A 23170-nucleotide genomic window follows, 5' to 3' on the forward strand; every position below is an offset into this window, starting at 1 on the left:
GGTGATCTGGAGAAGATCGGTTCTCTGACCCTGCAGCCTTAGGGAGTGTCTCACCACACCTGAGGTCTCACCACACCAGGATGGTTGCTGCCCACACCAGCAGAGCCCAGAATCCAGTTTGCCCCACACCGTTCTCAATTGTCCCCCTCACCAAAGCTGAGAACTCTGCTCTCAGTGTGTGGCCCTGCAGGCTGAGGGAAGTCCCCCGTAGCCAGAGGTGACAAGCCTATGAAAAAAAGCTAGCAGCATCACAAAACACAGCTTTTATTTCACTGTTCTGTAATCTCTCAGTGCATCAAACCGCAGCAATAGAAACAACACAGCAGCAACAAGGAGGCACTTTGACCTGGAAAGGAGAGAATGAGACGCGTCCTCTCCCTCCCTTCTCTGATTCTCCTCCCTCCTAAGTCTCATGGTACAGCAGGCTGGTTCATGTAAGTTGCTGAACCACAGGCCCACGATGGCATTATCACTCAAGCAGCAAGCAGAGGAAGCAGGGGCTGGCTGCAGCCAAATGTTGGGAAGAAGCCTTGCTCCCAGGTAGGGCCCAATGATTACACTGCCCGGTTAGCATGAAAGAGGGTGAGAGAGAGGAAGGCAAGGAGGGAGGAAGAACGGGAAAAGACACACACACAGATGTGCCCTAAAATCCAATCTGCCTTCCCAGACTTCTTCCCCAGGACAGGTATGCTTCATTCATCTATTTTATCCAGAGGAAATGCCACAGTGATGAAATGCCCCAGCACAGCCATACCCTCCAGACCTGACGGCATCACCTCTTGCAGCATATTCCTACCACCATAGTGCCAAGGGGCCTTTGAGAACGACCTTTGCATGTATCTGTTACTGTAGGCAGAATGAATGCACCACACTTGGAGCAATGAGCTGTCTCCCCCCGGCTCAAGCCCGGGCTGGTCAGAGTAGCTCAAGGGGATTCTTTATGGGACTTGAACGATCCCTGCTGCTCTTAAAGCCCCTAGACTGTCTCTGAAAAGCCCGATGTAGGAAGCCTTTAGATAACACCAGTGGGCAAAAGGCCAACTGTGCTAAAATAAAGGAAGTGAAAAAGGCCAGGAGCCAGAGAGGGTGGCTTTTAGCCCAAACCCAGGATGCGACCGGCTCTGGGGAGGAGTGCACAGAGCAGTCCAACCTGCTAACAATTCTGAATGGGAGAGTCCTAGGAGCTGGAAGGGGAAATCAGCCCTGGGCCTGCAGCTTATCGGGGAAAAGATATAAAGGAGGGGGGATAGAGGGTAAACAGGAGACTCGACTATGAAAAGAAAGGGCTAGGTGAAGAAGAGAGAGAGAACCAAGGCTAGCCCAGAGCAGGCTGGTAGTTAGCCCTAGTTGTAGCAGGATACGGGTGCAGAGGGGTGACAGGGTGAGTTAAGGATGAGAATGAAGAGAAAAGAGGAACCAGAAGAGAGATCCTCACTGCAGCCCAACAGAGTAGGGACACCCCAGCTTAGGTCCCAACGGAGCCCACCTATCACCCAGGCAGTTCACACTGCAGCAGGGAATAGAGCCCGAGTGGCACTCTGTCTGGCAGTGCTGCAGGTGCCAGCCCTGTTTGTCTCCTTCGGGGGGAAAAAAAAAAAAAAGAAAGCAACATGGAGGGAAGGAGTTCCTCCTTTGTGCTGGGGATACAGGGAAGAGGGAGGATCTTTGTGCAACCTGGACAGCCTGAAATTGAGATCCCTGGGCTGGGAAGCAGCCTCAGACTAGTAAGAAGGAAGAGAGAGAAAGAACATTCTCCAGGAGTCCCAGGCACCAGTGGGCTGTCTGGAGAGCAGATGGGGCCAGGTGTGCTGGCCCAGCACAGTTCCAGGCACTGGCACAGACTTATTTCTCCAGAGTCAGAAGGAGAGTCCACAACCTGCAGCACATCAACAGGTGAGGGAGTCCACCAGCTCTCAGTGTGCACTGTTCCAGCTCCACACTTTACACATTCAGCTTGCCAGCAATGGTCATGAGGACTTTCAGGATGGGCATGAAACCAGACACCTCACTGAAACTGCTGCTGCTCACCACTTGGGTGTGAACCAGGAGCCCCTGTTGGTAGTTCCTAGCCTCAATGCAGCGGGCAATTTCATGGAGACCCATGAGGATGGTTGGAGAGAGCTGTGGGGAGGGAGCAGAAATGAGTCAGCATGCTCAGCACTGTAACATAGGGCCCCCTCCCTCCACACCCTTCCCTCCTGTTCTCCACCTCATCCTCACCAAACAGCACCTACACAGTCAAGCACTGGCAGGAAGGACAGCCTGCTTCCTCCCGCAGTTTCCCAGCCTACAAGAAACATTAATCTAATACCCAGGCTGGGTTACAGTGAATGCAGGTCCTAAGTAATGACATTTCAGCATTAATTGAATATCTGATGTATCTGAGGAGGTCAAAGGTCTATCTAGCACAGAATCCTGTCTCTGTTCAGCCTAATATGGACGCTCAGGGAAAGGGTGTATATTAAAAGGATTCTTCCCTTGATAACTATCCCTCCAGCAATTGGCATCAGCAGCTTCAGTTTTCTAAGCCAGAGGTTACACTAGATTCACACTTAACTACCCAAAATTGCCCCTTCCCATCTGGAACCTGTCTATATGCCAGTATACTTCCTGGGGGTAAAAGCACCCTGCAAATACCTCCCCAGCTTTTCCTTACACTATGTCTGGGCCAAGTTAAGGAAGAAGAGATAAGGCTGGCTGGATTCAAGGTGCGTATAAGGTTTGGCACTCCCCTAGCTTTCTCAAGAGGGTATGTGCTGGTAACACTGGGACAGACACCAAGGCCCACAACCTAGTGCAAAGGTGGGATCAGGAACCCGGCTGGACCACAGGGAATGGCGGCATCTACTTACCGCCTGCTCGCGGAGCTTCTCATACAAACACTCCAGTCGCTGCAATGCATCCTCCAGCTTCCTTCGGGTTTTCTGAAGTGAAACAGGTATTGCTAGCTCTGCCAGAGCTTCACAGCCACCCCTCCCAGAACGAAGTTGTTCTTGCTCAGTCCCTCCCCTCCTCTGTTCTTCCCACAGCACCTTACAATTCAGCTGCATCTCCGCCTCTGGCAGCCACTGTGATACAAGCCAGCCATGCCCCCACTGTGCACACATACATGCACACGTTCTCTCCCCAAGACAGGAAGCTGGATTTGCCCCTTTTCCCATCTCTCAGCCTAGATGTTCCTCCCTTCTGCCAGTGCTTGCAGACCACAGGGCAGAGTGACTACTTCCAAAGCTTGAGAAACATCCACTAGTTGACCCATGGGGCATTCAGACAGCCTCACCCTGGCTGACCTAAGCAACAGCTTCTTCCTGGTCTCCTTGAGGAAAAGAGGGAATATCCTTCCCACTCTAGGTAACCACCAAAGAAAGGGCCTGAGTACTGAAGCTCTGGTGGGACTGACCCCATTAACCCCACCTTGGATAATCCACTCACAGGTAAATTATACCATGGATAGAAATGCCTGGCTCTGGGCAACACTGGGACAGGCCTGGCAGCCTTAGGAGCTCAGATGCATTGCACTGCTGTACGAACCCAGCTATTCAACCTCCATGTAAGCCGACTGCTTAAGCCTGAACGAACAGGCCTTTCTATCCATAGAGGAAAGCTTTAGGTTATCTCCCAGAAACTGCTACAGTGCACTCTCAGAAAGCACAGAGCAAACATGCCAAAGCTGCTGCTACACACAAAGTGCCTGACTCTGGGATAGCAGTTTGGGCTCAGTGCTCATCCCAACACCCACTAAACAGAGGTATTCTGGAAGGCTTCACGGTACCCCCAAGCTCTGGGAGGACTTAGCAACCTAACATGATGCTGCAAACACTGCTTTTCTGTTTCCAGACAGTCTGGCCTGATACATTCACACAATGTGACATGTATGCCAACAGCCTTCCAGGAATCAGGGTGGAGAAATTACAGTGACTCGGACACAAAGATTGTCTGGCTTTGTCTTCCAGCCAGGATATCTCAGCCTTTCCCTCTAAGCTGTGAGGATATCTGGTAATACCAGCTCTGCAGGAACTATCTACAGATCAAGTCAGTGAAAAGGAAGCTGAATTAGCTTGGTCATTTCTTCTACTTTTCTCAGAGAAAAGAGCCAGGACGACAGAATCATTGTTCCAGAGAGGCAATGAGAAGCATTGGATAAATTCTAGAGAATGCATCTCAGTTCCCAAGAGATGGACAAGCCTACAGCCTAAAGGAAGGAGGCAGATGGGGATTAACTTGGTTATAGGGACAAGACTCTTCCTCTCTTTTCCCAACCAAAAGAAGGAAGTACCAGTCAAACATCTATAAGGGCAAAAAAGCCAAAGATCAGAGAAGGCAAGACTTACTGGATCAGTGGCGACAGCAGAGCAGCGTTGCACCAACCCTTCAAATGTGGCTTTCAGAGCCTGGTGCTCAGGGGGCACCTCCTTCCTCTCAACCCTTTCCACGGGTAGCTGGTGATACTGACAGAGAGAGAAGCAGCTGAATGAATGCAACAGGAGCATGAAAGGCTGGAGCAGGCAGACTCCCCTCCTGCAACTATGAACAGAAAGAATTTCACCCCTTCGCAAACCCAGAGAACACCTGGAAGCACAGAGTTAGATTATCATCTTCAGACTGTGGTATAGCTTCAGGCCTCTGTGGATTCCCAACTCCAAGCAGACCGACAGCCTGCCTGGCTGGCCTCCCTCCCTCTCTCCCAGCCGTACCCAGGTGTCATTTTCCACCCTGGCAATTCCTCTAACACTCGGGCAGAGATGTCTTATAAGGGCTGGGGAGCAACGTAAGCCCTAGAGCTGCCAAGTAATAAGAATCTCAAAAGCTGAGTTGTTTTTCTACTTGACAAGGAGCTGGTGGCTGGGGAATGCCCCACTTTCCCTGGGTACCTGCAGGCTGCCTTCCTTGGGTGCTCCTGGGGGTGACTGGCCAGATTCTTGCAACCTGGACAGCTGAGGATGGATCCCTTGGGGCTCAGCGGGCAGGCTCATTACTGGAGCTGTGATGGGGGCTGGAGGAATAAATTTCTCAGGCAACTGTCAGCAAAAAGAAAGAAAAGAAAAAAGAAATCAAAAAAACCAAGTCCAAGGAAGGAGGCTTAGTTACACTCTCCACAGTCAAATTCAACTTCCTTTCTATCTTGCAGAATGCCCAGTTCTCAAGATGATGTGTAACACATCCCTGTTCTTTCAGCCCCCCTGACCCAGAGCATGGGGCCCTTCCTCTTGCATCCTAGATGAACAGTCAAAGCGACAGTAAGAAAACTCCTCTGGAATTGTTCAATCAAACAGAACCGTTGCCCCTGAAAGCACTGGTCCTCAGAAAGCCGCCTTGGCTCTGCAACGGCACGAGTCCTGAATGTAGAGATTAGCAGCAGTAAAGTGTCCAACAGAGCAAGTGTTGGGGAAAATCCCATGACATGGGGGGAGAATCCTCTTGCAAACACTTCATCATGCCCCTGCTAAGCCAGAGAGTCAGGATAGATTCACTCTGACAGGGCTAGATCAAAAGGAGATGGCTTTAACAAGAGGCTAATCCTGTTGTAGTGAGCACAGCCTGAAGCAGGTTCCCAGCTATGCTGCCAGAAAAAGGGTGAGAAGTCTGTTCCAAGCTAAAGAAGAGGAGTGGGGGGTGGGAATGGTGCCAAAGAAGCTTCTTGTCACACCTGCTAGCAGGCAGCAGTGATAGAAATGGGGTGCTGAGAGCATTTGTTGCAAAAGAGCTCAGCTCACAGGTGGAATCACTACAAGGCAGAGAGCAGCAGGGCCAACATGGCAGGCAGCTCACAGCTACACCTGTCCCAACTTCTTTCAGCAGAAGTGCCTTATCAGTTGGTATCAGCATCTGAGGAAAATCACTCTGGGTCTCACTGTGCTGAGGGGAAATGCTGCCCCCAACTGTCAGGTGTGAAGTGAGCGTGATCTCCCCAGCCACTATCAAAAAAGGTGTGTGGGCAAGGGGATAAGAATAAATCCATATTTCTAGCAACAAGTGACTGTAGTCAGCCTGGGAAGTACTGACAGCATCACAGATGATAACCATGTTACAAAACAGCCACCCTGGAGAACGGCATGAGAGTTTGGATGGCAAAGGGTCAAGATGACTTAGACTTCAGTCCTAGCTAGGCGTGTAATGCAGAAGCAGACAGACTAACATGGAATGAGACCTGCTGAGAGTGACAGGGAGCACTTAGAGGAACATACCTGTTGCATGGAGCTCCCTGGCTAAAAGACAACCAACACATATTGCAGCTGAAAGCTTACCTTTTTCTTTTGAAGGCCTCCTCTTACAGCAGAGGGATCAGTCCAAGATTCCGGAGCTGCCAGGTGAGAGAACAAGACACAAATGTCAGACCTTGAGAAGGTGGCCACAGCAGCAATTCATGGTTGCTTGCATGGTTTGGAACTTCCCCCAGCAAAAGGGCCCATGGCTCCAATTCCCCCATCATCGCACCTTCAGACCATTTCAACCGAGGAATTTCAGTCCCAGCTCACAGACCCAAGAACTGCTCTTGCTTCCCATTCTCTTTCTTAATTATATTCTTAGCATCCAAGTATGTGCACAGGCTTCATGAGGTGATATCTCATCAGACTGAACTGGCACACACCCGCTCCCACACAGAAAGCTTTTTCACAACTACCTGAAGCTTTTCACATTCTGCACAGGCTGCACAAGTCAGCCTCAGAGTCAGGCCTGAACCTTGGTCAGGATCTGCATGCGTGTGCACATCAGGGTTCGGGGAGTTCCTGGGGTTCCTCAAACAGAGAAGCTAGTGCTGTGGTAGCACAGAGAGGGCTATGTTATGGGTGAGAGAGGGCTTCTCACCAACACTTGCAGGAGTGCCTAACGGTGGCAGTCCGCAGCAATGCACGTTGCTGTGATAAAGGGGGGAAAAGTTAGGGTTGGGTTGAAATTTTCCCCTTCGAAAATCATGTTCAGAACCAAAGCTTAGCAAAATTCACTGGCTTCCCAACTAGAAGGGAATAGACTTAACCAGTAAATGCCTTGGGAGCAGAGGGGTGTCTCAGCAGACACTTCTGTGGTACCTAGCCTCTAACCACACTCCAGGTAATTAAAAATCCATCAGGCAACATAACATCAAAAGACTTGCAACCACACTTCATTCTGCGAAGGTCACATTCCAACTACCTCATCCGCTGCTGTCCTGTAAGGGTACCTGCATCTCTAGACAACACCCCAGTGCTTCTTTTGTCACCCCAGTATTAATAACCTCAAGCCCATGAGACAGGAATAATCTGTGAGAAAGTAGCATAATTCTAAGGGGCAATATCAGAATTGCTGGAGCTCAGTGCCACACTTAATGAGCCACTGATCCTGAACTGAGCTTTAAAAATCACAGGGGAAAGATGCAAAAGGTGCTTCATTACTTTAATTACCTTTATTATTAAAATTCTGGCAGCCTCTTTTTGCCCTCCCTTTTCCCATGATTTCAAGACTCACTCTCTGATGAGTTTGGATCAGTAGTTTAATTAAGTTGGCACTTATTTCTAGCTTGGGGATTCTGTGCCCTAGAACTCTGCTGGCCCCCACCGAGCCTGTGGCCTAGCAGTCCTTGGCACTATTCCAACCCAGTGGCACTTTGAATCCTCACAGGAAACAGCTATTTAAATTATAGTCTTTAAGCCAGGCACTTAATCATCAGACATGAGACAAGAGGACCCTGCTGCATTTTGCTGGGATGAAACTCTGACTATCTTGCCTATGCTATTTGTGAAATAGGATTTCTCACCAACCCTGAAAGGAGTGCCCCATGGCAGCAGTCTCCAGCAATGCCTGTCCTAGAAAAAACAAGACTGTCACAGGCTGGAGTCAGGGATTATCCCAGCCAGAAAGGAGATCAGCCAAGACGTTGCTGTCCTTCACCCTGTCCCTGATGCCCCCCAGGAGCGTGGGATTTCTACAAGTAGAGATCTCTCTTCATTGCACTAGTGAGAATGTGTTCATGAGCTGTTCAGACCATATTCAGGAATTTCCAAAGCAAGCAAGTTTGGCCAGTCAGATCGAGTGATCTTACAGTCCCCTTCCAAGCTAAAGAAAAGTACCCATCAAAACCAGAATAATAGCAGGCAAGAAAGCACTCTCAAGGAAGCCAGTTTGCACTGCCGATCTGGGCATGCCATATGCTGCCATTAGAACTGGGGGTAAATGCTGCCAGGAGAAGAGAACTTCCCAACAGTGAATTCCCACAGGGCATCTTCAGCCTGAGGAAGTGCTTGAAATCCTTGCCATGGAATCATCTTTCCTTTAACAGGGAAACATCGGGTCTTTCGTTTCTCTGCTGAAGGGACAACTCCCTTTCTAGAGTCCCACTCCACACAGCAAGGCTTGCTTGGTGGTGTAAGTGGCTACCAAGTACTCGGATTTCCTAAATAAAGCTGAGACTCCCTGGATAATCTTTTCTGCCTGGCAGATGGTCTTTGGCGCAAGCAGCAGTCACTGTGCAGAGACAGCCCACTAAGACATTTGCGCCTTACCCCACTGACAACGTAGACTGGAAGACACCTACTCTCCATCACCAATGAATCCCAAGGAGAGAAATCAGTACGAAGCATCAGTCGGAAAACCTCTACGGTACAAATTCTCCCCAGCAGATGGACTGAGATTCAAAGCCAAACCTTGCCCTGTAACTAAAGCCAAAAGGGCTTTCCAGTTCCCCTCAGAATAGAGCCCCCAAATTCTGCTTGGGAAGCTCTACTCCACCACTGCTCATGCTGGGACCCACCTCTTCCAAACCACCTGGGGAAAGCACAACTGCAAGTAAAGCCATGCATAAGGCTGGGAGTGTAAGAGGGAGAAAACAAGAGATGAGTTACAACCACTGGCCTGTTCCTTGCCTAGAGAACCAAGAAAGGAAAAGGGGCTGCTTCCCTGTCCTGCTGGCCCAGCGACTGCCTGAAGGGACACAGAGACTGAGAACGCTCCAATTCCTCCAGGACTGGAGGAAAGTAGAGAAGGAAGAAGCTGGAGCCCCTGCTCTCTGTACCCAAACTCATCAGTAAGAGCACGGTGCTTTCATTTCACTTCCAACATCCCCAGCTGTCACTTACTAGTCCTCAGGACAAGTATGTCCACTACCCCAGCTGTATAGCTCCCCAGGCATGCAAGGAAACAACAAATAGCAATGAGCATGCACGCATGCACACACAGTATAACGTGCACACACACCCCACATTTCACTGGAAGCAGCAACATTGCCTCTCCCACAGGCCTGGAGGCTTCTCTGGGTACTACCTGCATAATCCACGTGGGGATCTAGCCAAGGGAAGAAACCTGAAAATCAAGGCAGGGTGGAAGAGTCATCATCACCAACAGCTTTTACTCAGTGAGTAATGTCCCTGGACTACTATCACTGATAGCTTTTCAGAAGGAATTTGTCCAGCCTTAGCTTAAAGCCCTTGTGTATAGTCCCAACAGGCTTCACACAGTGGGATTTGCTATCCTTGGTTAAACACAACTCAGCAAAGGATTCCAGGTGGAGGCAACCCTCAAGCCTCAGTTCCTTCACTCTCAGAATATGTGTGGCTTGGAGAAGCATCTGCTCAAAAATCTAAGGATTGTCAGCCTTGTTGTTAGGGATTTCCACAGCCTGGCTAAACCTATCCCCTGAGACAGCAAACAAAGAATTAACAAGCACCAGATGTGGTTATGTTGTGGGCAATAGAAAGAGGGAATGCCCATCCACTGGGAAGTAGGTCCAACAACACACTCTTTTTCTTCATCATGCTAGCAAGGACTTCACAGTAACTTGCAGGCTGGGCTGGATTCAAACTACAGACCCAGATGGGAAAGGTTCCAGGTCTAGAGCACTGCACAGAGGAATCCAGAAGTGATTCCCAGGCAAGTACTTTATAGCAACAGGAAAAAACGGGGAGAACTAGAGCATAGCAGACAGATGAATTTTATCCTGAAGCTAAGCAAGGGGTATCCCATGGACATAGAAGTAGCACCCTGTTCTCCCAGCATTTCAAATGCACTTCTTGTGTAGGTTACATAGGCAGCGATGAGATCAGCAAGCCTTCCACCAGGTGTTCCCTGGGAACCACCACCCTTTCAGTCACAGAAGATGCCTCCGGAGTGGATGATTACTCAGGGTGCACTGGCGACCTGAAGAGACAGCACCTTGTAACCACAGCCTGGGGGACAAAGTAGCTGAACAGGCTGAATGAAACTGTCATCATTGCTGTGTTTCACCACCACAGCAGGACTCTGCACAATGTGCTGGTAAGGTTAGCCTCAGCACCACATTCAGCCTTTATGGCGACAGACCAGACCTCGGAAGATCCATGTCCAGTATGTACTGTAAACCCCATCCAGGAGTGTCCTGGACACACAAGTCACACAAGCAGTACTTACCTGTGGGAGGAGGAGGAATGCTGGCTGCTGGCAGGGCCTTAGTAGATGGAGCTCCAGGACCTCCCTGAGGATAACCCATGTTCATGGGGCAGTTGAAAGGTGCTGAAGAGAAACCTAGAGGAGACTGGCTTGCCACAGGGAGCGGACAAGCTGCAGGAAGCTGAGATGATGGGACTGAGGCTGGAGTGAAGAGGGCAGGTCCAGGTGGTGGAACACCAGGAGATGTCATGGACATGGACTGTCCTGGCAGAGAAGGCTGGCTGGGGAAGGGAGCAGGACTAACAGGTCTGACTCCCGCTGATCCGAATGGCTGAGACTGTGGCACAGCTACAAATGAGAAAGAGAGTGTATCAGCATCACTTGTTTCATGTGCAAACTTCTCCTGATGCTCTCCTTCATGCTAGTAAGTCTGCCCTTCTCCAAGCCATACCCTAGAATATCCATGCCAGGCATATCCCCCATAACCCAGGCTACGTCAGTCAAACTGTCACAAAGTTAGCTGTGGCTTCTCCACCTCTATATATGCTTAATATCAGTGGATGTGCAGCAACAGTTGCTAGAACTAGATGTGTCAGAAGCACTGAGAAGCCTCTCAGACAGCTGACTTGTTCTTTGCAAGTACAATAGGCCTGTGGGGAAGAAAGCAGAGCAGCCAGCCATGTTGAAGGCTTTACTCTAAGAAAACCTGGAGAACAGACACAACTATCAGACAATTTCAGGGCTTACCTGGCCCTGAAACGGTTGCTGGAACCAAGCCCAAGTTGTACTGTGGGTATGGGGGCCCTCTGGAATAGACACTTGTTTGTGGACCCATGCTGGCCTGGGGAGAGGCAATGTGGTGAGGTGTCACAGACATCGCTGGCACTGGCTGAGGCGTGAAGAGGGAAGGCACTGAAGGTTGAGAAGGTGCTGAAGGGGCAAATGATGACTGATAGTTGGGCTGCAATTAAAAAACAAAGAACTTGCAAATGGCCAACACAGTCATGTGCATACATACACAAGCAGATGCACTTTCTATCCCTGTCACTTCTCAGGCAAGAGAAGATGCTGCTGCTGTCAGTGCCCTGGATGGATTGGATCAAAGACCTTTCCCACCACATAACTTGCTCAACAAGCTGGGCACCACACTCTTCAAAGTATTCTCTGGCTCTCAAAAGGATTAGTCCTCAGGAGCCAGTTCCCATACAGTGACTTCCTGGAAGCACAAGCAGAGGAAATAATGAAGGAACAATAATGAAGCAATAGAGGCTGGAAGCAACACTTCCTGAACAGTCTTCTTGTGCAAGAACTCAGATGAAGCCATACTACACTAATTTTACTGAGATATGAGGGTGAAATGGGCATAGGAGAGTGAATCACAGCCCCCTTTTCCCTCAGTATGTGAGATCTCAGTGGATGACTACACTTGTAACAGTCTCCTCCAGTGACTAGATGTGGGACAGGGCTTTGTGAAAAGATGCCAGACAGCCTACTTTTGGATTATCGTAGAGCTTGTGTTTGCTCCAGTGAAGGACATCACTGATGAGTTCCTCAATGCCTGCAGTCTGCGTCATCTCATATTACTTCATAAGCCTTCCACAACCCAGTAGCCTTCCTCCCTCTCCCCAAGCCATGAACACCTGAGTTTAAGGCCTACCTTCTCTGGATGTCTGGGACCTGTTTTGTGGGCTGCTCCTTCAGGGGCAGAACCACCCTTGGCTGCTGGAGATGTGTGTTTAATGACACCTACATTGACACGAGTGTAGGGAAAAGGGGGTGGCTGCTGCTGACCCACATTCTCTCCTTGAGCATGGAAGAGCCGGTCTCGGAGCTGTTCAATCAGGAGCTGAAACAAACTATGTTTTAGGAGAAGTGCCTTGAGAGCCTCAGATGGAAGGTGCTGGGGAGGCATTCAAAGCAGATCCTGACCCAAAGCACTGAGCATCAACCTGCAAAACTAACCATTTCCCCAGTAGCCACCCAGGGGAAAAAAACAACCAACCAACCAAAAAAACCCAAACAAACGAACTGTAAGTGACCATATTCCCAGGCAGATGAAGTCTCACCAATGCCTCCCCCAGTCTTCAGAGTATTCCCTCCCCAACCCCTACCCACATTTGGGCAGCAGACAGATTTTTTTCAAACTATAAGGTGACCTCCCCATTCCCCTGCATTCCCTTCCTCTACCAGCTAGTTTCAGGAATAGATTCAGCTTCCCTGGAGAGCTGCTTCCCAGCGTTGTTCTCCAGGAACCATTTTACAGTTCTATAGCTCCCTCCCTTTTTCCTGAATCAAAGGCACTACAAAGAAAAAGCAAATGAAGACAAAAGCTGTGTCCTAGAAAAAAAAAACCCTACACCTCTACTCTCAAGTTACCATAACTAAGGTGAAACTTGACATCTTGATGCATGTCAAAACCCAAGCTCTCTCTTGTACTCTTCCCTACTACTCTTTTCCACAACAACCCATTTCTCACTCACCTCTTTAGAGCTGCTGGGTAGGTAATTCATTGCAGCTGCCAAGCATCCTTGTGATGCCAGGAGACTGGCATATTGGGTGATTCTTTCTGCCAAGACAGGGCCTGGCGCTGGTATTGCTGTGCCTCGGAGAATCTCAATGGATCTGCTCAGAACCATCACCTTCTCTATGAGATCCTGAATAAGCCAGGGGGAGGGAAGAAATAGATCACTTGGAATCTGACTTGCTTTACTGGTCCATCTCATGCCAAGACAATACCAGATGGCTCTCCCCACTTTCAGCTGACATCGGGTCCAATGTGAACAGAAGTTACTTCCCTCTGCACCAGATACTATCACCGATGACCGTTTCCTCAGGTACACTTCATAGAGAAAAACAGAAACCAGGAAGCAAACCCTGACATTGCTACTTTTATGGTAAGGCAAAAAAGAAAATCAGAAGCCACAAGGACATTCCAATCAACTGTGGTCTTTTTACTAGGAATTTACTACTGTAAGTCCAGGAGTTACAAGCTATCAGCTTGGAAGACAAAGGATTAAAACCATAGGAGGAGAAATTCACTAGGAAAAACCACTACTGCTGACAAACAGACCAGAAGGTTTTTAGTTATTCAAAGCTCCTTCAACTCCTAGAAATCAAAGTAACATTTATAACTATAGAATGATACATGCATCACTGGCTGATAACTGATAACTGGGAGGAGGCCAGTTTCAAACATAACCAGGAATGCTGAAGGTGCCTTTTTGTTGCTGTTATTCACTAGTGGGGTTGCAAAAAACAGGGAACTTTGTAGCAGAGGGCATTATCTGCAGATATCTGAGTGGAAGACTTGTCTAGTTCATTCTAGCGACTGGTAGACACAACAAGGACGAATGACTTAGCCAGGACTCGTTTAAGTGTAACAAGTAGGTAACAACACTGACTTAGAAGCCCTGATTCATCTGCAAGGTGTGACTTCCCATACATGATCATTCTAATTGCAGTGGGAATAATACAGTCTAGATTTTCTTTTATTGTGCCAGAGGCTGTTCTGAAGGTACAGCCAGATAACTGGAGCATTACAGTTAGACATGATAAGTACAGCAGCAAATGTACTCCCAGGCAACTACGAGTAAGAAAATAGGTACAGTCTAAACTTCCCTGACTAAAAGGAAACTCAGAGATGACATCAGTATACAAAGACAGGTGGGTAGGCAGTAACTCCTGTCCATGGCTGGGTTTATGTGCAATGTAATCAGTACTCTCTAAACACACAAACCCTTAACATTTAAGAGCGCAAGCCTCCTTTAGATGTAAGCCCATAATCCAGGCTAGAAGGAGATACCTTGGTGACTATGAACACGTCACCACTGTCTGCTGGGAGCCAGATACTCTGAAGGGATAATGCAAACAGATCAAGGCTACCAGACTGGCCTAAAGAGGAGTCAAACCAACATTATAGAACCTGTACCTGCAGGGCAAGGGGTGACGATGTCTCATGGTTTTTCACCCAGCATTCCACCAACCTCTCCACATTGCCTGATGAGATATAGCAGAGGCAGGCATCATTGGACAGGGCTGCATCTCCCTCCGACTCTAGGCGGGCACCCAGCATGTCTAGAGAGGAAGAAATACAGCCAACATTTAACACACTCTCTTTTTGAAGAGCTCATTAGCCGTAATGCTCATCTCTTAGCAATCCTACTCTGACTTGGTATGAAAAGGTGTTGACAGCTTTGGATCTGCACCTAGTTAGAATTATAGAATCATTTAGGTTGGAAAAGACTTTTAAGATCATCAAGTCCAACTGTTAACCTAGCATTGCCATGTCCCCCTAAACCATGTCTTAAAGTGCCACATCTACACGTCTTTTAAATATCCCCAGGGATGGTGACTCAACCACTTTCCTGGGCAGCCTGTTCCAGTGCTTGACAACTCTTTCTCCTAATATTCAATCTAAACCTCCCCTGGCGCAACTTGAGGCCATTTCCTCTTGTCCTACCACTTGCTTCTTGGGAAAAGAGACCGACACCCACCTCACTGCAACCTCCTTTCAGGTAGCTGTAGAGAGCCATAAGGTCTCCCCTCTGCTTCCTTTTCTCCAGGCTAAACAACCCCAGTTCCCTCAGCTGCTCTTCATAAGACTTCTGCTCTAGACCCTTCACCAGCTTCGTTGTATAATTCTTGGATAACACAGAGAAATGGGCATCATTAAGGAATCCCAAAGCGAACTTAGTTGAAAAAAGAAGCAATTTTTTATATATCTGCCAATTTTTATGTGTCTGCCCAGACACTAAAAGAAAGAAAAACCCTTAAAAATGACAGATCAATTCAGTGAAAAAAATCAAACACTTTTTTTTCCAAAGAGGTGTGGGAATCTCTAGGCAACATTAGTGTCCAGTACCAGGGACAGCTAGTAATCTGGTAGTTGTCAATGTTTAGCAAATGCTAGGAGATAAAGGTGGGCTGGAGCTATCTCACTATCACCACCGCCACAGTCACTTTGCACCCCTACAATTTGGTCTGTAAAAGATGTTGTGTTTTCTTGCATTTCAAGTTGTGTCATCTCCCTTGTATAAAGTGCTGGCATTTCTCCAACAGCACTTAACTGTTCCTGTCAGCCAGGAGCTAGTTGCCAGCTAAGCAACATGAGTAACTTCATCAGATTCAGTCACTAGATTGCCCCCTAACTCCAACTCTCAGAACAACCAGTTGCTGAGCATGATGGACTATTAGCAGGACTGAGGAAACTACTGAAGCCATCAAACATTCATTAACCCCTATTTCTGAGCTTAAAAGGGAGGGGAATGTGCTGGAAAGGTAAACCTCTTTCAGATGGAGTGAAGCCACCTGACCTTTTACTGTCAAGGAAATCCCTTTCTCCTCAGAATAAAATAATAAATATTACCCTCTTATAGTGTCTCAGCCTAGTGTCTCTCCTAGTTTTTTCCATGCTATTGGTAGAGGTGGCAGGAAATATCAGCATATATAACTTTACACCATGATTCTCAGCTACAGTGTGCATCTATCATTCTCCTAACTCAACAGTCCACGCTTATTTAATAAGTTCCAGCTAGCTGTAATGAGTTAGGAGTGCTTTCCTTCCTCAACTGTATCCACTTCTTTCTGTAAGCAATCCAGAGGTGCCCTCCCCTAAGGGAAATTGTACCAAAACTTAGTACACTGCATACCACAGAGTTGGGTATAGTCCTCATGCTTTGAGTATGTTAACAAGATGGCCAATGCCTCCTTCCAGCTCTGTAGATCACACATGCAAACAATATCTTGCCAGTTCTGCTGCACAATGGAGGAAAGCAGCTGTAAGGGAAGCAGAAGACCTGTCAATCACTGAAAACAAAGATAAGCTGACTGCTTAAGCAAGTGCACCCACAGCGATAGCTCACTTTTGAGCACACTTCCCACTATGCAGCAACTACCTCACTGTACATTAAGGTCCACCAATCCCAGCATCCCAATGTTAACAGTAATTGGAACCTGATGCCTCTAAAGAAAGTAAAAAAGCCCAACAAAGCACTTAAGAGAATATGGAAACAGCCGCACTAGGCCAGACTAAAGATCTATCTAACACATATCCTGTTTCAGAGCAGCTAGTATCAATGACTGGGAATATAACGTTAGGATATCCCAACCCGTGTTATACTTCCCCATTTGTAAATGAATAAGCTAGGACCTTCCTAGCTGAGCTGTAAAGGGACAGTATGCTCTACAGATTACAAGCATGGGGAGCTGAGGCAGAAACCATTAGATTAAAAAAAACCCCAAAAAACAAAAAAACTAACAGAGAACACAGACATTCTAGGTGGGCAACATGAAGTTGTCATAAAACTACCAGGATATTAGAGTAAATGTCGAGTCAAAAGGAGATGCACAGATTCTGCTACCATTCTACTTCCTGCCAAAGCATTTCCACCTATCTTCAGACAAACATCTGCCAAGATAACGCACACCTTCCCCTGCTCAGTGGGTACACAAAACTGTCACCTACCAGGGAGAGTTTTGTCTTCCGCTTGGCAAAGTAGTGCTTCTGGGTCTCCTTTAGGAGGTTCTCCCCACCAGCTATAGCTAAGATGATGGCATCAGCAAAGCGCTCTGCTCGCATGCACAGCTCCACTGCACCCTCAAAATTCCCCAACAAAAGAGCTTGGCTGATGAGTCCATCCGTATCTACAGAGGTGAGAAGCAGAGTCAACCCACAGGGGCATCATCCAGATGCATTGATGATGCTTGTTTTAAAGAGCAGGCAGTAAAAAACCAGTAATGTATGGAAGCCCAGCTAAAAGAAAATTTGGAAACCTGAATCAGGTTTTGCACTTTAAAAAAACCACTGACTCAGCTGTAAGTCTTCCATCATCTAGAAGATTCTCCTATATTTTTAATGGGTCTCTTATCTGGGAAGAGTATTTCTCTGCACAATGCTGAGATATGCTGCATGACACTGGGAGGGGTCATGCATTTTAAAAGTATCCATCTGCTGCTGTGGACCAGGTTCTTCCCGGTCTCTCTAATTTTCTGGTTTTCCCTCCTCTCCCCTTTTCCTAAGACGGCAGAAACACACTTCATGTAACATACCTTCTGTGACAGGAATCTCCAATGTGCTCATATTCTGTGGGATGAGGTTGTCAAAAAAGGCTGAAGAGGAGGAAACAGCAGCTACATCATCACTGGAATTTATCAAAAGCTGTGCAAAGAGTGCAAGAGATTGATTAATTCACTGAACACACAGATCCTGCCCAGAACAGTTTAGTGGATTACAGAGCGGGATGGGGCTGCTCTCCATTTGGTTGAGCATGCTCATATAAATCTGATTTCAACTTGGAAACGCATCATGCCTCCTGTCACTGCTCTATCAACCTGCACAGTTTCACCAGGGCAGCAACAAGAGCAGCGCTGCTATTGACAAAGCTTAGGAGATTGACAGTATAAGACACGCAATGCCAGCAGTATTGCTGGCCAGCATTCATCAGCTCAACTGCCAGCCCTTGAGCAAGCTGAACAATTTTGGATGGAATAGAGACAAGCCGAACAAGTGATATCCGTAACTAACAGGAAGGATCACAGCCATGCTTGGTGCTCTATTGAAATGCAGGACACAATTGCTACCCCTAGAATATCTCAGCCAGTGTTTAAGGTTTATGAAGAAGATTACTAATTTGAGGATAGCAGTTTTAGATACCTTAGAGGAGCAAAAATTACAGTGCATGGTGAACAAGGCCTTGGAAGGCATCTGAAGATGGACATCCCAAAATCATGTGAGAATATATTTCAAATGATAGAGGTGAAAAGGAAAGAAATGCAAAAGAAATACCACAGCAGAAGCTTCACAGAGGAAATCCAGAACTGTAGCATGAAGTTAAGCTGGGCTGAGGCTAATTCTATCACTGAAGAAATCAGCACTGGTGAAGCAAGCCTTCTTGCAGTGTTAACAGCCAGGAGTCCGTCTTCATCATTCGCTGATTTGTTTTAAAGCCAGAAGGGACCGCTATCATTTAGTCTGACCCTGTGAGGGTCTGACAGGCCTGTGAACTGCCCTCTGCGAAGCCTGCATTGAGCCCAACAACTTGTGGTTGGAATTAAACCTTCCTGTTCGTTCTGCCCTCCCCTGCTCTCCCAGGCTGGCAAGATGTACAGGACATACCTGATCTGGCTGTGCAGCGTTTGTCTCATCTGCCTGAGGAAGGGGCTGTTTATCTGGGATCCCATTACTCAAACATGAGGCAATCTAGAAAAGTAACAGACACGCACAAAGTGAAGCCCCTATCAAAGTTAAACACCCAGGCAGCAAAGCCAAGTCACCGGCAAGCTCCAAACACAATTCCCCTGGCTCTTTCACCTGTTTGAGAAGTTCCACCTCTCCCTATTCCTGGCTGGCTGCCTATCAGAGGTTATCCTTTTCAGAGCATTGTCCATGCTGCTGCAAGAGTTTCCTCCCCTGCAGCTCCATCAGTGCTATGCCAGACTGCCTTCATCTGTCACCTTCTTCCTGGCTGAGAAATCCCGAGATGCAGAGAGCTGGATGCTAGAAGAAGCTCTCAACTGCACTGCTGTTATACACTTCCCAGAACACCAACAACTGGAAGCAAGATAACTGGGCTCAAGACCCTTTTGGTTTGATCCAGTACAGCTACCGTTTTACCCTTATAAGTGCCCACATTTGCTTTTTAATGGGGGATACCCCAGATGCCTCTCAGCTGAAATTTCATACAGTTAGGTCTTTTGTGTGCTGTGAGATCACTCACTCATTTCCACTAGGGACCCTACAACTCTCCTGCAGCAGCTTTAGTCCTGTAAAGGTTTCTCTCTGTTGGAAGGACCTCTTACCTTTTTTTGCAGATCCTCTTTACTGTAGCCCAGCAGCTTGAGGAGTTTGGTCCTGGACTCCTGCTCCAGATTCACCTGAGTCCCAAAGGATATTAAAAAGACAAGAAAATATGTGAAATCCTAGACATTTACACACTGCCAACAGTTAGCTGCTTCTGGCAGCAGCAAAGTTTAGAGCTCAGTTTATAGATAAGGAACTCAACTATCACAAGTCCACCTGTGGGACTTCCCACTACTGTGGGAAAATCTATAGAATTTAAATTATAATCGTGATAAAAGGGTGAAATTCAAGTTTGTCACATAGTTACAACTGAGATACAACTGCATATCAGGGCTATGACTGTATGCATACCTATTGTACTTGGGCATTAATTGCCTGGATGGTCTAGGGATTGCCAAGCTAATCTCTGCATAGAGACAATGGACTGATTTGAGTCCGGCTGAAACTGAGACAAGATGGTTGCCTGAACTCCTAGCTGGCTTCACAAAAATTAGTTAACTAATTGTTACAGAAGCTCCCTTAGTGGGGATTTCAGACAGTCCCAGAGATTCCCACAGGCTGCATGCAGCCCAATTGATAGGCACTATTTGCATGCTTTAATGTGTGATTAACATTGTGAAAGGAGAATCTGTCTGTTTCAGTAAGTCCCAGGCTGTTCCTACTACAGAACTGATCAAACTGTACATGGATAAGATACTTGTAAACAGTCAGTAGAAATTGTTCTTGCAGATGCAGAAATGGTCATGCAGGACAGTCTTTTGCACAGAAGCTTGGTTTGTAGTTTAAGACAATCAATAGTAATAGATCTTGTATGTGCTGGAGTGGTGTCACAGAGCCATGGGCCAGCTGGATTATAAAAATTCACTAGAACGACAGTTCGTCGTATCTCATCCAATGCAGCTAAAGACATTGTTGCAATGACCCTTGCAATGGAGACTGCTGCCACCACCTAGACAACACCTGGTCATCCTATTCAAGAGATATGCGATTCCCCATGCAAATGTAATACTATGGAAAAGATCCGAATACTTCACCCCACACACAGTCTGCCTATAAGTGTCTGTAAACCACTACCAAGGCTAAGCCCTGCCTCTCCAGAAGGGCAGCCACTTCTCATTACCAAACTCTTTCATATTACCAAATTGTCAATGAAACCATTGTCCTATGTAGAGCTACAGTCAGTCCTCATGCCACCACAGCTCTCTCCCTGATTACTGGGGAATCTCATTGCACATTTGGACTTTGCCTTGAAAAATAATAACGGTAGAGGTAGCAGGCAGATATAGCTTGGCAGTGGGTTGATATGAGAAAATCATGTTTAGCAACTTGACAGGAAGCCCCAACGAGTCCACTGAAAAGACCATTCCTATTGAAAAATAAGACAATCTCCAAGACCTCAACTGCAAAAACTTTTCTTTAGACAAGTAACTAACTAGCCTATTCAGTTCCATTTTATATCTTAAAGAACAGGAATACAAAGGCTAGAAGGGACCATAATGAACACATGCCACCCCAGGACCATAAAAGAACTGACCTCTGTGTTTCACCACAGCCATCGTACCTTCAAGAAATTCCAAAGGTTCTCATCAAATGGCAACTTGGCTGTCTGGATCTTGCCCTGGCAGTAGTCAAGGAGGTTCCCTGACTGCAAGGCCATCTGCAGTTCTCTGGATCGGAGCAGAAATTCAGTTTCGGTAGTGACTTGACTGATGAATACCTGGTGTGGGTAAGTCTGCTGCGTTTGCTGTCCAGGAGCTTTGGTAAAACCAAAGGTAATCAGTTTTCCTCCAAACTGAGAAAGACAGGGGGAGACACAGTAAGCATTCTTATAAAAGAAGGTTAAAGCAACTCACTTAGCTCTTCATTTAGCAAGGCAGACTCAAGCTCCAACTGCGATCACAAGGAGCCCACACAGTTTAGTGTGTATGGATGGTAGGGACATTGAGGAAGTTCACATCACAAGCCCTTCAGCTGAAGACTGATAACCATGACACTTGTGTATGTGCTATCAGGCCTAGCCAATTGCAAATGCCAGAAAGGCACAAAGGAGAAAGTACCATTTGGAACTGTTTGTTCTTTTCTGACATGGAGAGGCAGGCTGCAATGACAAAAACTATCATGCGAATGGCAGACACTAGACAGAGAGAGAATAAGTCAAGCCACAGGCTAAAAGAACAGGTCAGCTTTTTGATTTAGGAGCAAAGGGGTGAAGAAAATTAAATACTTGGATAGGAAGGAGAAAGACAGAGACGAATGGGAATGCATGTCACAGCCTACAAGGACAGCTTTTATGAGTCTTCCTCAGCTTTGTTAACTCCTACTTATAACCTCCCATTCTCTGCTACAGGACTCTTTCTTGTCGGAAATATATTTGAATGTTGAGCAAAAGACCTTTGCTCCATGGGACACCACACTGCACCTTAAACAGGCATTAAAACAACTAGCAACAGGAAGATAAATGTTTCTCTAGCAAAATAAAAGGATTGTGTCACAAGACGACACATCTATTGCATTTTAAGCTAAGGATGCTCCATTCACTTACTGCAAATGAAACCCCCACAGGTCTGCGAATCCACTTGGGTGGCTTTTTTAATGGTGGAATCAAGGTAGTCTGAGCTACTTGCTCTGGCACCTGCAGAGGAGGAAGGATCTGTCCTGTGCCAAAGGGATCCAGGTTGTTGAAGGAGGAAGAGATCTAGAATCAGATGGAGAAAGGAGTAAGATATAATTCAATTGCTCTCTGTACCAAGTAAGCACAAAAACCTATTGCTTAGTAATTAGTTACTTTCCTCACTGATGAAGAAAGAGGCTATTACAGCACCTCTTGCTGGAATACCACCAAGCCCCTATGTGAAAGAAATGGTATTTCCAAACAGTTCCAGAAATTATTTCTCAAGAAAGCTTCACCTTGAGAGATTTTCAAGTAATTTTCCCTTAGCAAGATGCAAATTCCCTAACAAACACTGCTTGGCCTAGAACCCAGCTCAAACACAGGAGTTACAAAATTACTTGTTTTATGCAAGACAGTGACCACATACGGCCAACAGTTGTCCAACTTACTTCTTGTTTTGCTCACAAAGGAATGCTGACTCCCTTTCTGTTGCTGCAGTCTTTTAAATGGGTTAGTTTTAAGGACTGTCTCACGCTTTTATAGCTTAGATGAGGCTGGCGAAATAGTCTTGCCAGACTTTCTTGCCTAGACAAGAGAGTGTCAAAAGTGGCCCCTGATCTGTATTTCTGACATTTAGGAAGTCAGTGAGCATACATACAATGCTCTTCACAAGCATTCTTAATTTTTAACGTTGTTGGCATAGATTTGTTGTTTGCTAAAGATAACCCTGTTCAAGTTTGACTGGACCATAGGGCATAGCTCCAAAATACAGCTGACCAGCATACCTGAAAGGAAGTAACATAAGGCTGATCAAGCTAAGGTTGACAAACAAAGAATCACAGGCAAGACCTACATATTTTGTCTTTCAAGTCTTTCTTGAGGGGAAACCAATTCCAAAGAAAGACCATTTCCTGGAGGAACAGCTTATACCTAACAGATCAATCATCCTAAACCTTCAAAAAATAAATACACACTACCAGGGTACCAGTAACGTCAACCACCAGGTATTCAACAGAGTTTCTGTCCTGATACCACGGAACCAAGAGGAAAGAGACCTCTTGATCACAAACTCCCCACCTCCATAATTGTCATTATCTCCTCCTATTTGTGTTCTTTCTTGTTATTCTATTTATCTAGGAATTATTCTACCCTACCTTTCTCCAATTTTGAACAGTGGAAGTGTGGCACATGCACATGAAGAATGCACAGAAAGAAAATTCTCCCTGGGTTAAATAAATCCTTAATCTCCTGCAGCTGTTGCTCGATAAAGTATTTTCTTTCTCTTGCAAATCCTATGAAACTGAACTCAGTCAGCTGTAAATGACTATATAAATAACACTTAAGCCAGCTCATACGTATTGCCTTAAAACCTGTATTGTAAGGCATTTGTTGGCTGGGAGAGAGGGAGGGAATTAAAAGACTAGACA

At 46.8% G+C, this 23170-nt stretch overlaps 1 protein-coding gene across 3 annotated transcripts in view; it reads right to left on the reverse strand.

The window, feature by feature from the left end:
* Positions 1-248: 248 nt before the first annotated feature.
* Positions 249-23170, reverse strand: part of SEC31B (SEC31 homolog B, COPII component) — a 37640-nt gene continuing 14718 nt past the window's right edge. For 2 of the 3 annotated variants that reach the window (XM_075504997.1, XM_075504998.1), the window contains 17 exons: positions 21675-21827; positions 20694-20924; positions 19132-19206; positions 18449-18532; positions 17383-17491; positions 16799-16977; positions 15984-16110; positions 14264-14409; positions 12816-12989; positions 11993-12181; positions 11083-11296; positions 10357-10683; positions 6246-6301; positions 4872-5018; positions 4332-4448; positions 2853-2924; positions 249-2121 (listed from right to left, as the gene is read on the reverse strand). In XM_075504997.1, the coding sequence (XP_075361112.1) occupies positions 1942-2121; positions 2853-2924; positions 4332-4448; positions 4872-5018; positions 6246-6301; positions 10357-10683; positions 11083-11296; positions 11993-12181; positions 12816-12989; positions 14264-14409; positions 15984-16110; positions 16799-16977; positions 17383-17491; positions 18449-18532; positions 19132-19206; positions 20694-20924; positions 21675-21827 (2580 nt within the window). In that variant the 3' untranslated portion in view covers positions 249-1941. Of the gene's footprint in view, positions 2122-2852; positions 2925-4331; positions 4525-4871; positions 5019-6245; positions 6302-10356; positions 10684-11082; positions 11297-11992; positions 12182-12815; positions 12990-14263; positions 14410-15983; positions 16111-16798; positions 16978-17382; positions 17492-18448; positions 18533-19131; positions 19207-20693; positions 20925-21674; positions 21828-23170 lie in introns of those variants that run through there. The other variant, XR_012776156.1, reaches the window with a different exon arrangement.

The sequence above is a fragment of the Mycteria americana genome, chromosome 6 (assembly GCF_035582795.1).
Source record: "Mycteria americana isolate JAX WOST 10 ecotype Jacksonville Zoo and Gardens chromosome 6, USCA_MyAme_1.0, whole genome shotgun sequence".
Classification (NCBI taxonomy): Eukaryota; Metazoa; Chordata; class Aves; order Ciconiiformes; family Ciconiidae; genus Mycteria; species Mycteria americana.